The sequence below is a fragment of the Anabrus simplex genome, chromosome 10 (assembly GCF_040414725.1).
Source record: "Anabrus simplex isolate iqAnaSimp1 chromosome 10, ASM4041472v1, whole genome shotgun sequence".
Classification (NCBI taxonomy): domain Eukaryota; kingdom Metazoa; phylum Arthropoda; class Insecta; order Orthoptera; family Tettigoniidae; genus Anabrus; species Anabrus simplex.
In genome coordinates this window covers 13070899-13094197 of record NC_090274.1, presented here as the reverse complement: position 1 = coordinate 13094197, position 23299 = coordinate 13070899, and the positions used below count along the sequence as shown (strand labels likewise).

Below are 23299 nucleotides of genomic sequence, written 5' to 3'. Positions count from 1 at the left end.
TTGTAAATTTCAACCTTTGGTTACAACACTCAGTATTTAGTTTCTCTTGCTGTGAATTCATTATAAATATGTATTACAAATCTGAAGCAATGCTGAATGCATGTAGAGTGTTACTTACCAAGCCACCAGGCCCCTATCCACCGCGGATCCTTGGTGCCTATGGTGGGATGAAGAGACGGGTCTACGTACTTGGACAGCGTGTAGGAGGCCAGCACGAAGCCCAAGGTGGGCCCCAACATGCGGACACATTGTGTAATGGCTAGAACATAAACAACAATACCTGGTAGTACAAAATGGAACTTCGTTTTGTTCGACCAGTCAGATGAGTGAATGATCGGTTAACATTTCGTAAATGCAATGGTAATAAAGATATTACCTAAAATGAACGATAGAGGTATAATTAATTGCTCAAGAATATCTGGCTGGCTCAGACCAGTTAGCTGTCCATGACGTACGCACTTAAAGCTACATAAAATACTTCGTACCAGAAGTAAGACTTTTACAACATGAATATTATACTTCTGTATCGTTTAAATGGAAGCTAAAGTAGTATGTAGTATGAAATCTTGGTTATTTTTAATTGTATACAGACGAACATGCTATTAATACAATAATTCATTATCACTTCACTGGAATAGCTCTGGTCAGTCCAATCTCTTATATATCCTTACCGTTCTGGTGTTTACGTAACTCTGGTTTGGGTTCCCAGTCACTCTGGTATCATGGGGAATGAGACTGCTGATCAGGCAGCTAAACGATCATCACAACCATCTCCGCCTCTTTCTCTAGCGATCCCTCCTTCTGATCTCATTCATGAAGTGCGGACTATATCGTATCAACAGTTCGCTTATGACTGCTTTGTAAAAGGGAAAAAGTGTTATAGAGAGTTCTTGTCAAAGATAAGAATGTTACCCAAGTAGACGGGGGCTTTGCTTCTCTTGGTGTTGTCGTCCAAGTAGGCCATGCCCAAGGTGTAGTACATGGATCCGCCGATCCCCAGGATGATGTGGGCCATGAAGAGGATGATCGCCGGCATGGAGATGGCTCCGCTATCGGAGCAGTCCTCCTGGCCAGTGAAGGGCTTCCCGCAGAGGGCGACACCATCTGGAACACGTGGCAGCTGTGAACTGGAGGAAGGAGGTCAGAGCGAATTCACAGCACACTCGATCCTACTACCTTCTCTACTGGACTCGTTGAGCAGAACCAAGCTGGCGCCATACTCCTCGGTGAGCTCCACGGCGTCCTGTCCTGGACCGAATAATAGGTGTGGGACGAGTCGCAGAAAGCAGGACAATCCTATGGCGAAGGTGCCGGCCGCCACGTACCTCGTCTTGTGCCCTCTGCTGCCCAGGTAAGCAAACACCAGGAGGGAGAAGAAGGAGCCGATGTCCCAGGCTGAGGAAATAATTCCTGCAACAGCAAGTAAATACCTTGGAACTTAAAAGAAAGATGCAGTGACCTTGATATCAGTAGGAGGAGGGGTGGGGTGGTAGGTTGGAATCAGGAATACAAAACTGGAACAAGTAGATCGTCTCAAGTATTTGGGATGTGTATAGTTCTATACAAGTGAAACTGAAGGCTAATGCAGTGGGAAGGAAGCGACTGTTGTCTTAATTAAGGTACAGCCCCAGCATTTGCCTGGTGTGAAAATGGGAACGCAGGGCTGCCGACAGCGGGGTTCGAACCCACTATCTGACTAAAGCAAGCTCACAGCTGGATCTCTACTAAAATACACTGTATTTACCTGAAGTGCGGCTCGGAATCTTGAACCTCTTCTCCATGGTGCTGATGGTGCCTACGAAGTAGGAGCCCAGAGCGAACATGTTCATCCCGATGAGGCCGTGCAGCAGGACGTAGGTCTTCTTGCTGGCCAGTTTCTGCAGCCAAGCTGGCTTGAAGGGCCCCAGCCCGCACCTCGTCTCGTCCAGGTCATCGTCCTGCCAACAAAGCAACAACACACAAACTGAGACACTGATAAAACAACCACGAATTCGGTTATACGAGGGCCGTTCACCTGCTAATTGCCTTACATCGAAATCCACGCAGGGTTAGCGCACGGGTGTCAAAGATTGCCAGCCGTAAGCGCAGTGCTCGAAATACATGTGCACGCGGGCGCAAGTCTTTTCCCCATGAACTCCAAAGATGCGGTTCCAGAGTAAACTTCGTACGGTATGGATCTCTGCCCACATCAGAATACAGCATAATGAATACGTAGCTGCCTTAGCGAAGGAAGCATGCGTTACTGGATAGCAATTGACATTTTTGTACAAAAGGGCCGCTGATTGTAAATAGACTAGCTTTCTTTTTTTTAAACGGCTGAATTATCCTGCGACATATACATGTATTGGACGGCTTGCGCTGTCTGATAATGTTCTGGGGTAGCGTTCGCAACAGCTGTTTCTCATGCACTCAGAGTTGTCATTCATGCCTGGGCTAGCGGAAACTTGTCGTTGGGACTGTGGTAGGGGGAGAGAGCGCTGGTCTTGTTCACAATAAGATTTCTTTTATGAATTAGTATTTCTAGTATTAGTATTAGTATCAGTATTTCTAAACGAAGAACACTTCTTCCAGCACATCGTCAAATGCCGTCCCCTGTATTTGTGTGGCCATTTTATCTAAACGCTGCGTACATTCAAGAACATTTGGAATTTCCTGGATTTGCAGTGTAATGCTCTGCAACGGGACTTAAACTCGGCTCATCCAGGCGAGAGCCACGTGATAGCCAATGACCTGTGACCTGCCTTCAACACACCCCTCGCTCATTTCTTCTTTACCAGTTTAATGTCAACGCTAAGGAAAACATTGGCGGTAGGATTTCACTTTTGTAATGACCGCAGCGTTTTGAGCGTTCCGTAGATGTACTCATAATTTTTTTTGCTGTTTTAATTTCTCATAATAACGCCTATTACGCTTTTTTAGTTTCATTTCTATTTTTCCCTTCATCATTCACTTTTCTCTTTTCAACTCCTACTTTTGAATGTTTTTGCGGAATTTTTTCCATTATTGAATTTGTCATTCTATACAACTGACCACAATGTGCTCACAACGACAGCTAACCTCCAACTGAGCGCGCGAGTCAACACAGCGCCATCTTGTAACAGAGTGTGTGTGGTGACGTCACATATTTAGCAAAATTTTGAAGCGCTATTTCATGAAAAGTACGTTTCAGATTTTCAGTTCGTTTCTTACAACAGGTATCCGCCTCTTTTATCTGTCAACTGAGACATTAAACATAATCTTCAGTTACATGCTCTCAGTGATGCATGCGTTCTACCCAAACACTAAAAGAGTCTTACAATTTTTCTTCCCATGTACCCGTGTCGTAGAAACTAAGTCTAAAAGAAGTCTACCACTTACCTGGTACTTTGAGGTGTCGTCTGACAGCAGTTCATGTTCTTCTGGAGGGTCTTCCTCAGAGGATGGACTGGAAGCGGCAGCTAGGCACAGTTTAGTGGAATTACGAGTGATGTTCTCATCTTCTTCTTCTTCAAGTGTCGAATTCTCGAACACGCCACTGTCCTCGGTAATCTGACATTCCCCTCTCTTATCAGTCCGGTCAGCTTTCACATAACCACTGGAATTTTCAGTCCGTTCATGCCCCAGACTGAGGTCATCTTGTCCACTCATGACGTAACCACATCAGCTGACAAGAGAAGAAACCAGTAAGTACAGCCAGATCTCACAAATCACGATGGTGTGTCCACGCTTTCTTTACTTTATCAAAGTAAAGTATGAAAATCATGACTTAATATTAATGTTGTTAAACCATAATTATATACAGTTGAACCTGCTTTATACGTAACTCTGTTCTACGTAATTCGTATTTGTACGTAATTTCCTTTAGGTCCCGGCAAAATATAATATAAAAGCGTGTTAATTAAACCTTATTTATACGTAATCCGTTTATACGTAATTCGCTGTTATACGTATTAAGTGTCAGTGAAATATAACTGAGTTTTGCGTAATTGCAATGAGAATGTACTTCTTAAAAAGAAACTACGGTACTGTACTTACGAAGTTTCCTCTTTGCCGGCGTAGGTGGAAGTAGAGCGATCGGGTTTCGGTGCTGAAACAGAACACAAAGAGTTTCGCCGAGTGACAATTGTTGACACTTACTTACTGGCGGCTTATCAAAGGCGAGTCCCATTCGCTCCCCCAACTACCTTCATTGTTTTTGACACGCCGCCAAAGATTGAGATACATGATAAGTACAGTGGGCAGTTTTGGTGCGGAACCAACATAAAATGCAGTAAATTTGTTTGAATATGAGAATTTATTTCGTGGGAACAACAGCAAATTTCAAAGTATCGTCGCCATAAGACCTATCATTGTCGGTGCGACGTAAAGCAACTTGCAAAAGAAAATTCAAAGTGCATTACAGAAAAATGCTGGTTCAACATTTAATAACACTGAGTGATGCAGGAAATGAACCTACAAGCCATGGATTTTATTTCGGCTACCTGGAAGCAGGTCTCATCCTCCACAACCAGCAACTGTTTCCGCAAATCCGGTGTCTCACCAGAAGAGGCTGCCTCTGATGATTATTATGGGGACGAAGTTTTGTCTAACAATGAGGTAACACTACCGGAGGGCATAGAATTCGATACTTTTGTGCTTTTCGATGATAATCTGGCTGTATGTGGAGAACTACCGGATGAAGAGATTATTGCTGATCTATGCCAACAACGCGGCGCTTGAATCTTGAGACCTAAACTGAGTGAAGTGTTAAGTGCAATCGAAGTGTGTAGGCGTTACATCAGTGCGAAGTTTTGTAGTGAAAATGCTTTGAATTCATTACTAAGATTGCTAAAGGAGATTTATATTCTTACTGCAAGAAAAGTGAAACAAGCCAAACTATCTGATTTCTTTAAGGCTGGACCAAGTTCAAAATAATATTTTCTGTCTTAATTTATTTAATATTTGCAAGGATTTACACACGTAGGTCTATTCCATTGTTTTTTTCAGTAAATATGTGATGTATTGTGTAAGTCTGATTTCTAAGTAATTCTGAGTTAAAAGTAGTCTCTTCTCTTCCCCTCGATATGCGTATAAGTTAGGTTCAACTGTAATTATGCTTCTGAAATTTGACAATGAATGGAGAGACAAAACTCGGTCAGGTAGCAAAAAAGGGACTGCATTGTACTACGACCTATTTTAGGCAACACATACTGCACCCGCCCACCTCCTGAGTCCCAGACTAGCATTTATCTCAGGGGTGATCAGTTCGAAAACGATAAAAAAAAATTATATAAAGAAAATCAAAAAAATTATATATCGGCGCATCAAATGAACACAGGGATGAACGGGGCATGAAAATTTAAGGTTACGGGGGACGACTCATTCATGGATACAAATTTTTGACTCCACAATAGGACTGGGAAGTGACAACTTAAATTCCATGGGCATACTGGACTAACTACAATGAAAAGATATGGAAGCTGTTTCCTATTGAAATTGCAATGAGGAGCAATTTATTCACTTATTTTGCATACTACACATGATGACAAATTTACATTGGGACACTTTAATCCTGAAAAATAAATGACATAATACTTGGATTTTACCTCACTACTCTGGTAGTGTAAAACATCTGGTGAATTCGCCCCAATTGGTTACTGGGGATCGAATTCACATCCTTATGATTGGACGTTTCACCGCTGGAGATCTTCTTTCGGAGACGAAGGCACGACAGTAACTTTTTACTGTCGTCTCCTCGTTCCGTTTGGACATGAGACACTTCCGGTATGTACATTCTGGTGAGCCGGACACCCACCTTGAAGAATGTTATCGCCTCGAAAAAACGGGAATTTATAATACGGACAAACTCTAGCCTATTATTTCCAGATTCACAAACACACCAGGTAGAGTTCATTAACTCAAAAGCTACTTTAATATTTACACTTGTCAATATGACAAGACGTACGGAAAGGTTCATTACTCTGCTCTGACCATGAAAACATGTGCCGTCCGTGGGTTATTTACGTATCTACCGCTAACAATCTCCCCGTGAAAACCCAACATCTGGTTCAGAGCAGTTCGACACAGGATGACTGTCCCTAGCATATCCTCCTATTATTATTAGATAATATCATTACCATTCTTTATCTGATCATTAGCATATTCTTTGACTACCATCAATTAATTTTATTATTATCATTAATTTCAATTATAATCCTATTTTTGATTATTATCATTTGTCATCCGGGATGATTATATGCCAACCCTTGCCGACGTTTCAAACGAAGGGTCGTTCTTCCTACTAATTTATCCGCACAATATAATGATCAGCTTCCTCATAAATATTTATTATTATTATTATTATTATTAATAATATTATTATTATTATTAATAGTGGAAATCGTGATTATCGTAACCCGTAATCATCCTTGCTATAATACTCCAACTTCTCGCTCTTATTATTTTCATCAAAAAAATAAAATTAAAAAAAGTACCTTCATTGGTTATTCTTCTTCTCCTTCTTCAAATATTTTATTTATTATTATTATTATTAGTTAAAAATCTCAAATCTTTCATTTCATCTCCCAACATCATTATTATGTCCAAAATATAAAAAAAATTAATTCTTCAAAAAAAAAGTAGCTTAGTTTTTATTATTATTATTTTTTTTTAACTTAATTTCGCCTGTTACACGGTAGTTCACTCTTAATATGTTTAACGCATAACCCCTTTTACGATTCCGATTTATCTTGGCACTAAGCACTTGATTTAAGACAAGATTCACTTGGAGTATGATTATTGTTATTATTATTATTAAAAATGGAAAGATGATATTTTAATTTCCACTCTTTAGAATTTAGTCACATATGTTAAATCCCGTTATGAACCACTAAGATCTGCTTTATATTAGTCGGGACAACCCGGTATTCGGGACCGTACCTTCAACTTCGTACTGCCGTTAATTTTATATGGGGACACCTGTCCTCCCAAGACACATCTCAGAACCTATGGCACATCGCGGCTGGGCAAATACCTCCAATGCCGGCGATTGCTAAACTATTCCTTCAAATTTGAAGTCCATTTCTTTTCATCGGAACTCTTCAAACATTTAATTCATAAAATAATCATCGGTGCGTGGATTCTACCACTAATAACACCGGCATATGCATTTATATCATCTTAGGCCTTGAGATTAATCTATTTCATCATTACAAACAATACGGCTCAATTTATTTCATGCCGGATATTCGTCCCTCATGACTTCCAACTCTAAATATGGGCTCAAATCATTCTGGGCTTTTAACATATCGTGACCATTCTAATTCACGTGCCTATATCGCTTTTAAACAAATTTTTAATGGTTAAATTAAAGTCCAAAAACGTAAAATCAAAAATTTACGTAAAATCAAACTGACTACGCGAATGAAAGTCTTTAACGCTACATGTCATCTCCACTTTGATTATTATATTTGCACTGGCTAACTCGCGAAGCACCGTCATTATTATTATTATACTTTAACTTGCATATTATTATTATTATTTTACTTTCCTTTGTCGACTCACAAACATGATTATTATTAGTATTTTAATGACCTTCCGTACGCAACACAAATCTTCCATACTCTGGCTCTTTCATAATCTGGCTGTCTAATAGAAATTATTCCTAATTAAAATACAAATGATCACCGCAGTGAATGAAATTCAAATAAATGGGTTAGCACAAAAAAAGAATTTAACACTTGAAATGAACTTAATTCAAAGTATTACAAACAGAATGCATTAATTGAAAGAAATATATCCCATATTTACATTATATACAACAAACAAATACTCAAATTAATTAATCTAACCCATTATTACGTTAATATAAATTAGTTCGTCCGTCTAACAAAAAAATAAAATCATGGACTCGGGAAGCGGACCATAATTAATTTACACTGAACCCCGTTTAGTCGCGATAACATCCCCCAATATCAAAATTGTGTACTCATTCCTATGTAGAATTCCATTGTCTCGTAGCGGAGGAGATATAGGCCTTACGGCCCCATGGTGATCTACTCGTCCATCATGTCGCACAATACAAATTTAACACCATAAAACACTTCTGGGTGACTACCCATGATTAATACCTTATTACACTATTTTACACAGGAATACTAATAACAAAAAAAAACATTTATAGGTGCTCCTAGACCCCTGACACTCGCACAATATAATCTTCATATATGCCCGAAACACACGTCGTGGCACATTACGACGAAATGTCGTTCATTTGAACCGGCGCGTATCGCGTCTTCAATCGGCACTTCCTGGTTTATTTCTAAGCCGTCTTGATAATCGCCTAGCTCCTATAATTCCCTGCTCGGATAGTTATTCACCGTCTATCTTGAGGTGTTTACTTCAGGCTCCGCACACTGCCTTCCAAAGGTACTATCGGCGTTCCGTTAGTTATTTATTATTTAAACACATGACATTCATTAAATTCAACATTATACTGATTATACACACTCGGTACTATTGATAATTTCACTGTTCGTATTCATTCTCCTAATAATTCACGTACTTTCAGCTCTAACTGACTTCGAATGCGTCCCGAGGTACTGACTTACAGAGTCAACGTGTCAGAGTCTCAACTACTTCATTACGACTGACACGACTGGTGACCGATAACGACTGGTGACTGGTAAGAACTGAGTGATGTGAGGTCCGCTTCTGGACTTTTATGGACGATATGATTTCCCGCCGGGGTCATCCGCTGTCAGCTCCTGGAGAGGGGGGTTGGTTATCCTAAATCGGCATATGCAGGTGGATTTGGATCTCTTGCTTTATCCTACTTAATACACTGGTGATACACATTCATGTGTCGTATTCTGAACTCCTATCGTTCGGTGATCATGGAAATATCACTTAATTTCTGTCCTCCACCTTTCGCGCGCTAACTCGGCGTCCCTGATGGCGTGCTCATCTCGACCAATGGCGAGATAGCGTGGGTCATTTCCACGAATTCATTACTTTAATTTATTACGATTACAATTATTCAACCTGGGAATGATATCACAAAAATCCCCTCTATTCAATTATGTGGTTGGAATAATTTAATTATTGTTATCGGAGAAGCTAACTAGAGTTCACTCTGAGTTTTTCTTATGTTGGTTTATCTGCGGGCCTGTGACATATTTTCTCATTGGTCAACACCGCTTCGGTTAGTTTGAAATCTCTTCCTTGTAACGTTGACAACACCAAATGCCTCGGGCGTGGAAAAACTGGCACGTCATATTCTCGGTATTGGTGATACATCTGCTCGGCCTTGGTCCGAAATATATACTCTTCTACTTCCTGGTAGTCATTATTCTGTTGTTGTGAGCTCTAGATTTAATCCTCTTATCTTCTGACCAAGAAACATTTTCCCCTTAATGACAAGCTTACTGTGGCGACTGGGAGTCGCGATATGTCTAGGTTATGTTGAAACTCTACCGTCCACACAAAACTGACACTGTATTTAATTTAATATTTCTATGTATCTGTATTTCTCATATCAAAATCAAATCATGAAACTAGGGCCTATCTCATCAGGGTACAATACATGGTCTCTCACATAAACTCAGACCGAACGCACCGTGTCTGTACTCTGCGCTATGGCAGCTGTAGTATGGGAGGCGCGCGCAGCTCGCACCTGTTTGACCTGGCAAGCATCAGTCGCCAGTCTGAATCTCATCTGTTAACATGGCGAGACAGTTATCATTTCAACACCGTATTTTCGTCGTAATGGTCGTATGAACAGTCATAACTCTCGCTATTGGTGTGCAGAAAATCCTAATGATGTTTATGACGTCCCTCATTATGATAGGAAGATTGATGTTTGGTGTACTGTTAGTTCAAGACGAATAATTGGGCGTATTTCTTTTCCAAGAGGACAGTAAATGCAGAGAGGCACCAAGATGGCATTGTGACGCCAATCTTCCATCAGTTAACGGGAAAAAGAAAAATCGCGTGGATGATTTCAAACAAGATTCAGCTCCTGCTCATACAGCAGAAGATTCCCTTCTTACAATCTCGGAAGTGTTTGCAGACAGTGATCATTGCTGGTCTGTTTCCCCCTCGTTCTCCAGATCTAACAGTAATAATAATAATAATAATAATAATAATAATAATAATAATAATAATAATAATAATAATAATAATAATAATAATCATCATCATCTGTTTACCCTCCAGGTTCGGTTTTTCCCTCGGACTTAGCGAGGGATCCCACCTCTACCGCCTCAAGGGCAGTGTCCTGGAGCTTCAGACTCTTGGTCGGGGGATACAACTGGGGAGTATGACCAGTACCTCGCCTAGGTGGCCTCACCTGCTATGCTGAAGAGGGGCCTTGTGGAGGGATGGGAAGAATGGATGGGACAGGCAAGGAAGGGGGAAGGAAGCGGCCGTGGCCTTAAGTTAGGTACCATCCCGGCATTCGCCTGGAGAAGTGGGAAACCACGGAAAACCACTTCCAGGATGGCTGAGGTGGGAATCGAACCCACCTCTACTCAGTTGACCTCCCGAGGCTGAGTGGACCCCGTTCCAACCCTCGTACCACTTTTCAAATTTCGTGGCAGAGCCGGGAATCGAACCCGGGCCTCCGGGGGTGGCGGCTAATCACGCTAACCACTACACCACAGAGGCGGACAATAATAATAATAATAATAATAATAATAATAATAATAATAATAATAATAATAATAATAATAATAATAATAATAATAATCTATGGCCTCAGCTACCGTGTGCAGACATTTCGATTTGACGCCATCTGACTGTCTGCTCGTCAATTTCGACGTTCCGTTTTACTCTAGGTCCGTTAGATGGCAGACAGAGTAAACCGGATCTCTCTTGGGCGTCTATGGCTGAGATTTTAATTAATTTTGTCGGGTAAATACCAAATGTATCACCAGAGATCTTTTACATGCCGACATCGTACGACATGGAGTGTCGAATGGACTTTTTTCCGCCCTTCAAAAATCCGACTACCTCTGCCGGGTTTGAACCCGCTATCTTGGGATCCGGAGGCCGAGACACTCTACCACGGATCCACAGAGGCAGCTATCTAACAGTGTCTGATGTTTACTTGTGGGGTTAACTGAAAGAAAAAATGTATCGAACAAATCCTTACACATTGGAGGAGCTGAAAGAAAACATTACGAATGAAATCAGAAACATTACAGTGACAGAACTCACTCGTGTCAGTCAGAATGTGGTTACCACATACAAACCCAGGACGGACGACACTTCCAGCATCTTTTATAAGATTTCATATAAGATTGTATACACGCTTAAAGCAGGGCGGCCGACCGAGGCAGCTGCCGTAGCGCAGAGAACAAACACTGTTTATATAAGAGACCCTGTAAGTTAACATGGATTGAGATTTAATAGGAATTGTACGGCAAATTAGAACAATAATATCGTCGATTAAAAAGTAAAGATAAATGGCACATGTGTCAAACGACTAAAAAGGTTAGAATTTTATAAGGCCAAAGGCGACAAAGTCGTGATGGTTCGAATGTAAAAGATCTGAGATAGATTGGTGTCCTACAAAATAAGATGGGTAAAATATAAATGTAAATTTGCTCACTACTCGGGAAAGCATAGAATCATGGATATGTTTTTGTTTCTTCCCCTCTTAGTAGCCTCTCACGACATGCAGGAGGTACAGATAATGCATCCTTTGACTCCGCCTAAAGGGGAGAAAAAGAGTTCCGATAAATTGAAAGAAAAGTGAAGCAACATGATCTACGTCCAACAAAATTGTTGCTGATATAAAACACAGTCCGCCTCTGTGGTGTAGTGGTTAGCGTGATTAGCTGCCACCCCCGGAGGCCCGGGTTCGATTCCCGGCTCTGCCACGAAATTTGAAAAGTGGTACGAGGGCTGGAACGGGGTCCACTCAGCCTCGGGAGGTCAACTGAGTAGAGGTGGGTTCGATTCCCACCTCAGCCATCCTGGAAGTGGTTTTCCGTGGTTTCCCACTTCTCCTCCAGGCGAATGCCGGGATGGTACCTAACTTAAGGCCACGGCCGCTTCCTTCCCTCTTCCTTGCCTATCCCTTCCAATCTTCCCATCCCTCCACAAGGCCCCTGTTCAGCATAGCAGGTGAGGCCGCCTGGGCGAGGTACTGGTCATACTCTCCAGTTGTATCCCCCGACCAAGAGTCTGAAGCTCCAGGACACTGCCCTTGAGGCGGTAGAGGTGGGATCCCTCGCTGAGTCCGAGGGAAAAACCGAACCTGGAGGATAAACAGATGATGATGATGATGATAAAACACAGTTTTTGGCGATAAATATTCGCAAGATACGTATTATGAGAAAAATCCCGAGCAGCTCCATGTTGTAAACATCCTCGGGATATGAACTACGAATTTTAGGTAAATAAAATGTAATAAAGTATCAGAATATATTCTTTATTTATTCCTAAAAATTACTATCCTTTTCTTTGTTGTTGTTTGAGTCATCAGTTCATAGACTGGTTTGATGCAGCCCTCCATGCCACCCTGTCCTGTGCTAACCTTTTCATTTCTACGTAACTATCGCATCGCACATTTGCTCTAATCTGCTTGTCATATTCATACCTTGGTCTACCCCTACCGTTCTTACCACCTACACTTTCTTCAAAAACCAGCTGAACAAGTCCTGGGTGTCTTAAGATGTGTCCTATCATTCTATCTCTTCTTCTCGTCAAATTTAGCCAAATCGATCTCCTCTCGCCAATTCGATTCAGTATCTCTTCATCGATCCATCTCACCTTCAGCATCCTTCTGTAACACCACATTTCAAATACTTCTATTCTCTTTCTTTCTGAGCTAGTTATCGTCCATGTTTCACTTCCATACAATGCCACGCTCCACACGAAAGTCTTCAAAAACATCTTTCTGATTCCTATATCAATGTTTGAAGTGAGCAAATTTCTTTTCTTAAGAAAGCTCTTCCTTGCTTGTGCTAATATGCATTTTATGTCCTCCTTACTTCTGCCATTGTTAGTTATTTTACTACCCAAGTAACAATATTCTTTTACTTCCTTTAAGACTTCATTTCCTAATTTAATATTTCCTGCATCACCTGCCTTTGTTCGACTGCACCCCATAACTTTTGTTTTGGACTTATTTTTCATCTTGTACTCCTTATCGAAGACTTCGTCCATACCATTCAGCACCTTCTCAAGATCTTCTGCAGTCTCTCTTAATCATCGTTCTCCATCGTTACATTAGCAGTTTACCTTTTTCTAACACTACAAGCGCTAATGTCAGTCAATACATTGTTTCACTTAAGCACCACTACGAGCGCTAATGTGAGTCATTGCTCTGTTTCACTTGAGAACTACTACGAGCGCTAAAGTCGGTCAATACAGAGTTTCACTCAAGCACTACTACGAGCGCTAATGTGAGTCATTGCTTTGTTTCACTTGAGAACCACTACGAGCGCTAAAGTCGCTCAATACAGAGTTTCACTCAAGCACTACTACGAGCGCTAATGTGAGTCATTGCTTTGTTTCACTTGAGAACCACTACGAGCGTTAAAGTCGCTCAATACAGAGTTTCACTTAAGCACTACTACGAGCGCTAATGTGATTCACTGCTTTGTTTCACTTAAGAACCACTACGAGCGCTAATATGAGTCATTGTTTTGTTTCACTTGAGAACCACTACGAGCGCTAATATGAGTCATTGCTTTGTTTCACTTGAGAACCACTACGAGTGCTAATGTGAGTCATTGCTTTGTTTCACATGAGAAGCACTACGAACGCTAATATGAGGCATTGCTTTGTTTCACTTAAGCACCACTACGAGCGCTAATGTGAGTCATCGCTTTGTTTCACTTGAGAACCACTACGAGCGCTAATATGAGTCATCGCTTTGTTTCACTTAAGCACCACTACGAGCGCTAATGTGAGTCATTGCTTTGTTTCTCTTGAGAACCACTACGAGCGCTAATGTGAGTCATTGCTTTGTTTCTCTTGAGAACCACTACGAGCGCTAATGTGAGTCATTGCTTTGTTTCTCTTGAGAACCACTACGAGCGCTAATGTGAGTCATCGCTTTGTTTCACTTGAGAACCACTACGAGCGCTAATGTGAGTCATCGCTTTGTTTCACTTGAGAACTCGTTGAGTTTCACTGAAGCCCTTACAAGTACATTCGGTGCGAACATTTTTCAAAAATCAAAAAAACGCCTGAGGGTATTGAATCAAGGAACACATTACAGAAATAATTGTGTAAATGAGTTAATTAAGCTAGGATTTGATAAAAAAAAAGAAGATGAATAAAGAAAGAAATGATTTTAGAATGTTTTTTCGGAACTGCATTTAGGTCGGAGGTGATTTTCGATTGTTTTATTTATTTATTTATTTTTATTTATTTATTTATTTATTTATTATTATCTTTTTTGTAGTTTGGTAGAGCTATCCAAGACCCATAATTTGAAACATTTTCGAGACCTTTAACTTTCAGCACAATTGAGGAAATTGCTTAATTTTACGTTTTTATTATTATGGGGACCTCTATTTTGTTTGTTAAGTAATGTTTTCAACGTACAAAAGCAAAACAAAGAAAAATCGGACCCTAGTTATTAGTGTTACTGAGGCTGACAGTTGCTTTAGATGGTCAGTCCCTGCCAGCAGCCTCGAGCGCTAATGTGAGTCAATGCAGAGATGCACTTATGTCCTTATAACTATATTCTGTGTGAACAATTTTCAAAAATCAGATTATTTATTTATTTATTTATTTATTTATTTATTTATTTATTTATTTATTTATTTATTTATTTATTTATTTATTTATTTATTTATTTATTTATTTATTTATTTATTTTACGTCGCACTGACACATACATGTCTTATGGCCACGATGGGCTAAGAGTGGGAAGGAAGCGACCGCGGCCGTAATTAAGGTACATCCCCGGCATTTGCCTGGTGAGGAAGTGGGAAACCACGGAGAACCATCTTCAGGTCTGCCGACAGTGGGGTTCGAACCCACTATCTCCCGGATGGAAGCTGACAGCATAATGAACGCGGCTCGCTATCTTCCTTATCTACTCTGGAATTACATGCTTGCTTGTCGGTATTCATCCCTTCCCCCCCCCCCCCCCTTGAATCTCTACATCTTTAGCATCGGTGGTGTAGTGGTTAGCGTGATTAGCTGCCACCCCCGGAGGCCCGGGTTCGATTTCCGGCTCTGCCACGAAATTTGAAAAGTAGTACGAGGGCTGGAACGGAGTCCACTCAGCCTCGGGAGGTCAACTGAGTAGAGGTGGGTTCGATTCCCACCTCAGCCATCCTGAAAGTGGTTTTCCGTGGTTTCCCCCTTCTCCTCCAGGCGAATGCCGGGATGGTACCTAACTTAAGGCCACGGCCGCTTCCTTCCCTCTTCCTTGCCTATCCCTTCCAATCTTCCCATCCCACCACAAGGCCCCTGTTCAGCATAGCAGGTGAGGCCGCCTGGGCGAGGTACTGGTCATACTCCCCAGTTGTATCCCCCGACCAAGAGTCTGAAGCTCCAGGACACTGCCCCTGAGGCGGTAGAGGTGGGATCCCTCGCTAAGTCCGAGGGAAAAACCGAACCTGGAGGGTAAACAGATGATGATGATGATGATGATGATGATGATCTTCTGATGAATCTAATGCTGATGCTCGTTTATGTTCTATCGACAACATAGATCAATAGTTATGTTTCCCTTTCTGACCTGTCGAGGTCGTAGACTTGCTCGTTATCTGTAGTAACCTTTGTTCTGAATACGAAGTAGGCGAGCATATTTGATTTACATAACATTGTGTCATTACCACGAACGTACACAGCCGCGCGGCCTCAGCACACGAGGATCAGCTGGTTGTCCTGACAACCCCTGTGTGAGCTCATACTCTTCATCCATTAGTGATCGGCCAAGACGGGAATAAACTCGATACATGATTTAACAATCATAGTGCTAGTTCTGGATCCTCCGCGGCTCAGACAGTAGTGCGCCGGCCTTTCACCGCTGGGTTCAGTGGTTCAAATCCCAGTCACTCCACGTGAGATTTGTACTGGACAATGCGGAAGCGGGACAGGATTTTCTCCAGGTACTCTGGCTTTCCCTGTCATCTTTAATTCCATCAAGAATATCCAATATATTTTTTTTTCATCAGTCAGTCATTAATCATTGCCCCCAGAGGAGTGCGACAAGCATCGTCAGCCGGCACAATTCTTATCCTCGCCGCTAGATAGGGGCTCCATTCATTCCTGTTCCTGTTCCCGTCTAACGACTGGAAACAGGCTGTAGGTTATTATTACTAACAAACATATCGCGATTGGCAGTGATCGCTTACAGAAATATGATATTAAAGTTAAAACATAATTACCCAACAACAACAGTACAACAAGCAACTCCATGGAAATAAAATAGTACAAGAAATACGACTAGTTTAACATTCTAAATCAAGCAACATCATATACAAATTCACACACAACTTAAGTATATGCAGTGCTTAACATTACAAGTGATAATAAAGTAAAAACATAATTACGCAAAAAAAAAAAAAAAGAAAGGAATAATAAGTTCAACTTTTCCGTCCCAAATCCATCTACACGGTCAAAATATGTTATTACCTTCTACCTGCTCATGACCAAGAAACCAGGAACACGGTAATTTACAGGTGTGAAAGTCAACGAAAATATTCAATAAATATAGCAGTGGATATAGTCCAGATTTTTATATTTGCAGCTACATACTCTTCTATAGTAATGCAATGTAAATAAATAGTTTTTTTGCTATTTGCTTTACGTCGCACCGACACAGATAGGTCTTGTGGCGACGATGGGACAGGAAAGGTCTAGGAGTGGGAAGGAAGCGGCCGTGGCCTAAATTAAGGTACAGCCCCAGCATTTGCCTGGTGTAAAAATGGGAAACCACGCAATGTAAATAAATAAGTTGTTATAATAATAACAACCTTAGTCTGTTGTCTGTAATTGTTAAAATGGCCTACTATACTGCTACTACCCCTACTACTACTACTATTACTAAAATATATTTATTCTTGAAGGGGGAGGCGGGCCTCCTAGAGGGTGACGAATCTCAGGTCAGGAGATTTGGCACGGTGAAGGTGAGGGGACTGGCGGCCGTGGTCTATACTAGGAACTGTCCCGGCATTCGCCTTAGTGCAGGAGAATGGAAAACCACGGAAAACCATTCTGGTGACAGTGGAGACCAGCTCCTCTCCGTCTCCAGAATACAGAGGCGTGGCCACCCCTCCTTTGCTCGGTTGGTCGCTCGGAAAACATGTATTGGCAGGAAGCTCCGTATCGTGAAAGAAAAAATAAATCGTTTAACTTATAATATTGTGTTCGATGACTTTGTTGACTCCTAGGTGAAGTATCCGTTGTTGAGGAGGCAATCATACAGAATGTAACTCCCAGCTACTTTCCCGCAATATTCAGGCAGACGGTTTCACTCGGAATCCCCCTGTGGGTGGGGGCGGTAGAATAACACCCACGGCATCCCCTGCCTGTCGTAAGAGGCGACTAAAAGGGCCCCCAGGGGCTCTGAACTTTGGAGCGTGGGTTGGCAACCACGGGGCCCTTAGCTGAGTCCTGGCATTTCTTCCACTTACTTGTGCCAGGCTCCTCACTTTCATCTATCTATCCGACCTCTCTTGGTCAACTCTTGTTCTTTTCAGACCCCGACGGTATTACGTATGGAGGCCTAGGGAGTCTTTCATTTTCATGCCCTTCGTGGCCCTTGTCTTCCTTTGGCTGATACCTTCATTTTTAGAAGTGTCGGACCCCTTCCATATTCTCTCTCTGATTAGTGTTATATAGAGGATGGTTGCCTAGTTGTACTTCCTCTTAAAACAATAATCACCACCACCACCTTTCACTCGGGACGCAGCAGTGATCCCATCTATCGGAGAGGAGTGGCAGCTGAAGAGACAAATCACATCACAACAATGGCCAATGTAAAGTTATCGTTAGTCAGTTTTATGAGCTTTAGATATTGTAAGCCTTTACATTTTGTTTTCTTCCGACTCTATGATGTTAGGGCATCTAATGCAAAGCGAGTTCATGACCCTCTCTTGTCAATCAATCAATCAATCAATCAATCAATCAATCAATCAATCAATCAATCAATCAATCAATCAATGATCTGCATTTCGGTCTGTCGCCCAGGTGACAGGTACCCTATGAATTGTTTACCGAGCTTTTTCTTAAAAATTTTCAACGAATTTGGAAATTTATCGAACATTTCTCTTGATAATTTACTTCAATCCATTATTCTTCATCCTATAAACGAATATTTGCCCCAATCTGTCCTCTTAAATTCCAAGTTTATCTTCATATTATGATCTTTCCTACTTTTACAAGCTCCACTCAAGCTTATCCATCTACTTATCTCTAAGAGGCGAGTTGGCCGTGCGGTTAGGGGCGCGCAGCTGTTAGTTCACATCCGGGAGATAGTGGGTTAGAACCCCACTGTCGGCAGCCCTGAAGATGATTTTCCGTGGTCTCCCATTCTCACACCAGGCAAATGCTGGGGCTGAACCTTAATTAAGCCACGGCCTCTTCCTGCACACTCCTAGCTACTTCCTATCCCACCGTCGCCATAAGACGTATATGTGTCGGTGCGACGTAAAACCAATTGTAAAACAATAAAAAATAAAAAAAAGAAAGTTTCTAACTATTTAAAGATAAGAGGTATATAACTAATGAGGCCAAGAAACTATCTACAGGATTGTAGCTGCGGTTAGGAACTCGCGCACTGAACGCTGAAGGGAATAACAGTCTAGAATGAAGACGTATGGTGATGTATATATGTACAAAAAAAAAAGTTGCTGTTCTTTCCTATGTAATCCACTGGTTATTTAATAACTTTACAATACAATTATTAGAAAATACCTTGTTAAATAATATGTACCCGAAAATTTTTTATATTGTTGATATTAAGCTTCTGAAGAAAATTGTCCTATTAATTTATTAAATAATTCCTCTTTTAAGTTAAGTTCTTCCTTATTCATTTCATTAACTTTTGATATATCATGCAATCTTTCGTTTTATGGTGTACAACTTTCATATCTATTTATATACTCAATCACTTATTTAATACATTTATGAACACGGTATACTGTATATCCACCTATGTAAGTGCAAGATAGCGTATAATGACTTGTACAGTTCGTATGTATGAGCATGAAGGTTCGTTGCAATTTATTTAATTCGAATAATAATAATAATAATAATAATAATAATAATAATAATAATAATAATAATAATAATAATAAACACAATTCATCACGAACATCGGTGAATCTCCTTGTACGTTGCATCTGGAACAGGGAGAGATCAGGAAAACCAACAGGTTTAAGTACTTGGTAGAATGGTTGGAATCCAATCTCTCTGAAGGAACAGCTTTGTCAACTCGAGTTAACAGGCTTGAAATGGCCTACCAACTGACCAAGAATACCTAAAATAAAAAGTGTCTCTCTCGTAATACTAAGATGAAGCACTACCAGACAGTCATCCGTCCCGAAGCCTTATATGCTTTAGAATGTTTAACATTCAACAGGAAGGGACTCATGGAAAAACTTGAAATCCGGGAAAGAACGATAATGAGGAAGATACTGGGGCCAGTCAAGGAAGGGGACAGTTATAAAAGACGGCCTAACCAAGAGCTCTACAAGTGTAGCAAGGAAGAGACGCCTAGCACGTCTACATGATGCATCCTACCAGATTGACCAACCGGATTCTCAGCTACTGGCAAAATAGGAAGACCAAGTCACCATGGTTGATCGAAGTGGATAAAGATCTACAGGAACTGGGAATAACAGAAGGAATCTTAAAGGATCGGACAGCACTCAGGAAGATGTTTAAACATAAGAAGTTCCAGGACAGACTACCAACGAAGAAGACTAGCGCCCTTTGGACAAAGGAGAGGAAGGAGCAACACAGCCTGAGGATGCGTAACTACTGGGCAAACATCAAAGCCCATTCCAAAATGCAATAGTTGAATGTCCTGGTCCTTAGCTGGCCTATACGAAACAATAATAATAATAATAATAATAATAATAATAATAATAATAATAATAATAATAATAATAATAATAATAATAATAATAATAATAATAATGTATGTTGGGTATTCAGCCAGAAAGGCTGGTTGGATCCTCAACAGGTTCACCATTAGCTGTCATAGATGGCCTAGGTGTCACTGAAGAGGCGTACTAGGGAAATGAGGAGTGAGGTAGTTTCCCGTTGCTTTCCTCAATAATAATAATAATAATAATAATAATAATAATAATAATAATAATAATAATAATAATAATAATAATAATAATAGCTTTTTTCCTGCTTTTACCCTCTAGATGATAACAGCTTCAAATCATACTCACCAGCAGTCCCTCCCGAGTTCCAAATTATTAGGGTGCAAGCTTTCGGCTCAATCTTCCATTGAAAACCAGGTCGAACTGATAGTGCTCCTTATAGTCCTACTCGCACAATGACAATTACTAAAGCGGTGAACTGACACACTGTCGTACGTCGCGCTGAGGATTACCGCACAAGCATTGACCTGTCACAGTAAAATATTACAGATATCTGCTGTACCATTGTCTGCGGCCTGCCTATTTACTTTGCCTACGAGTGATCAAACAGAACACCAGGAAAATGGAGCTTTGGCTGGTCCAAATTGGACAGCAAGGGCAAATTCTTGTAATGCTATACTACATTGGCATTCTGTAACCAATACATGACAAGCCCAGTAAAATTTCCGCTTGTTTTCTGATTTCAAATGTAAAGAGTATTGCCGTGATAACGGATAAGACATTTAGAGACCCTGTAGAAGGATACATGTATCCCAGCACATCTCAAACACTAGGTCAAGTAAAAGAGGCGGTCCTGTGCCTATGATCACGATATCAACAGTCACATAAAACTGGAGGTCCTGTGGCTATGATCACGATATCAACAGTCACATAACACTGGAGGTCCTGTGGCTATGGTCACGATATCAACAATCACATAACACTGGAGGTACTGTGACTATGATCACGATATCAACAGTCACATGTAACTAGAGGTCATGTGGCTATCATCACGATATCAACAGTCACATGTAACTGGAGGTCCTGTGGCTATGATCACGATATCAACAGTCACATGTAACTGGAGGTCCTGTGGCTATGATCACGATATCAACAGTCACATAACACTGGAGGTCCTGTGACTATGATCACGATATCAACAGTCACATAACACTGGAGGTCCTGTGACTATGATCACGATATCAACAGTCACATGTAACTGGAGGTCCTGTGGCTATGATCACGATATCAACAGTCACATAACACTGGAGGTCCTGTGACTATGATCACGATATCAACAGTCACATAACACTGGAGGTTCTGTGACTATCATCACGATATCAACAGTCACATAACACTGGAGGTCCTGTGGCTATGATCACGATATCAACAGTCACATAACACTGGATGTCCTGTGGCTATGATCACGATATCAACAGTCACATGTAACTGGAGGCACTGTGACTATGATCACGATATCAACAGTCACATGTAACTGGAGGTCCTGTGGCTATGATCACGATATCAACAGTCACATGTAACTGGAGGTCCTGTGGCTATGATCACGATATCAACAGTCACATGTAACTGGAGGTCCTGTGGCTATGATCACGATATCAACAGTCACATAACACTGGATGCCCTGTGGCTATGATCACGATATCAACAGTCACGTGTAACTGGAGGTCCTGTGACTATGATCACGATATCAACAGTCACATAACACTGGAGGTCCTGTGGCTATGATCACGATATCAACAGTCACATGTAACTGGAGGTCTTGTGACTATGATCACGATATCAACAGTCACATGCAACTGGAGGTACTGTGACTATGATCACGATATCAACAGTCACATAAGACTGGAGGTACTGTGACTATGATCACGATATCAACAGTCACATAACACTGGAGGTCCTGTGACTATGATGACGCTGCAGCAACGCCCTTAAACGGAATCTTTTTGATAACAGCTTTTAATACTGTTGAGATCGGAAGACAACAACAAATGGTCAAGGGAGGTTGACAGGAAAATGATGTAAAGATGAGACTGTTTCAAGTAAGTGAAAGCAATGCTAGGCTGAGATAGAAGCGCCATAGCCAATCCTCCATGTAAGATATACTATCGAAAGGGGTTTAGATTGAACCCAGCACTCTTCTACATGAGCCACTCGACCTGTCAGATTATAATAAACAAAATACCGCCGAGTGCACCACCGTGGTTTCTACTAATCAGGAAGACCCAAAGTTCAGAATATCGAGTTCATGGATAGGGCAGCGATTATTGGTATCTAGTGCATTATTATCAGTCAGTCAGTAGCCGCGAGTAGATTCAACTTGCAAGTCCACTGCACTCTCTGCTCTCCGTTGAGGTAATACATTGCTTTCTTTTCCTAGCAGTTAAAAACTAACCGATAGGGGGAACGGATGTATGTTTTGAGATACTACGTGAGAGGTTTTCGCGTGCTCATGAAGGAATTGTCTCATAGAAGTCCACCATTTCGATAGACGTTATGATTTATTAAAAAATAAAATCGATTTTACATGTTAAAATAACGGGACATATTTTGCCTATATAATATAATATAATATAATATAATATAATATAATATAATATAATATAATATAATATAATATAATATAATATAATATAATATAATATAATATGTCTTCTTCAGCTGCATTGTCCTTAACATTAAAATTAAACTTAAAATGCTGCATAAAATGGCGTATAACATTAAAAGGAACTCTTACATGAACACACACCGAGCTCGATAGCTGCAGTCGCTTAAGTGCGGCCAGTATCCAGTAATCGGGAGATAGAGGGTTCGAGCCTCACTGTCGGCAGCCCTGAAGATGGTTTTCCGTGGTTTCCCATTTTCACACCAGGCAAATGCCGGGGCTGTACCTTAATTAAGACCACGGCCGCTTCCTTCCAATTCCCAGGCCTTTCCTCTCCCATCGTCGCCATAAGACATATCTGTGTCGGTGTGACGTAAAGCAAATAGCAAAAAAAAAAAAAAAAAAAAAATAAATAAATACATGAACACACATATTTTCATAAAATGAACACTTGAGTGAACTTGACATTTGTGTTGTGTCGTTAAAACTTCATAGTTGGTAAAATAACGTTTTTATTGGTTGTGTTTGACAGTTAATATTTGAAAGCACTCAGGTACACTTTTATGTGTGTTTTCTAAAACTTGTGATTAAGGTTGTGATTGTGGCAATTTCAGAGAAATATAGCCACCCATTCAGTCACTCTTTC

General features: G+C 40.9%; 2 protein-coding genes across 6 annotated transcripts in view; one reads left to right on the top strand and one right to left on the bottom strand.

Annotated features, from left to right (window-relative positions):
• Positions 1-20444, bottom strand: part of LOC136882274 (solute carrier organic anion transporter family member 74D) — a 58626-nt gene extending 38182 nt beyond the window's left edge. Inside the window, exons 1-5 of one of the 2 annotated variants that reach the window (XM_068229543.1) lie at positions 20340-20444; positions 1745-1937; positions 1177-1410; positions 913-1104; positions 119-259 (exon numbers count right to left, since the gene is read on the bottom strand). In XM_068229543.1, the coding sequence (XP_068085644.1) occupies positions 119-259; positions 913-1104; positions 1177-1410; positions 1745-1829 (652 nt within the window). In that variant the 5' untranslated portion in view covers positions 1830-1937; positions 20340-20444. Of the gene's footprint in view, positions 1-118; positions 260-912; positions 1105-1176; positions 1411-1744; positions 1938-3357; positions 3628-20339 lie in introns of those variants that run through there. The other variant, XM_068229542.1, reaches the window with a different exon arrangement.
• Positions 3595-23299, top strand: part of LOC136882276 (alpha-tocopherol transfer protein) — a 54411-nt gene continuing 34706 nt past the window's right edge. For all 4 annotated transcript variants that reach the window (XM_067154828.2, XM_067154829.2, XM_067154827.2 and 1 more), the window contains exon 1: positions 3595-3662. In XM_067154828.2, coding sequence (XP_067010929.2) covers positions 3595-3662 — 68 coding nt within the window. The remainder of the gene's footprint in view (positions 3663-23299) is intronic.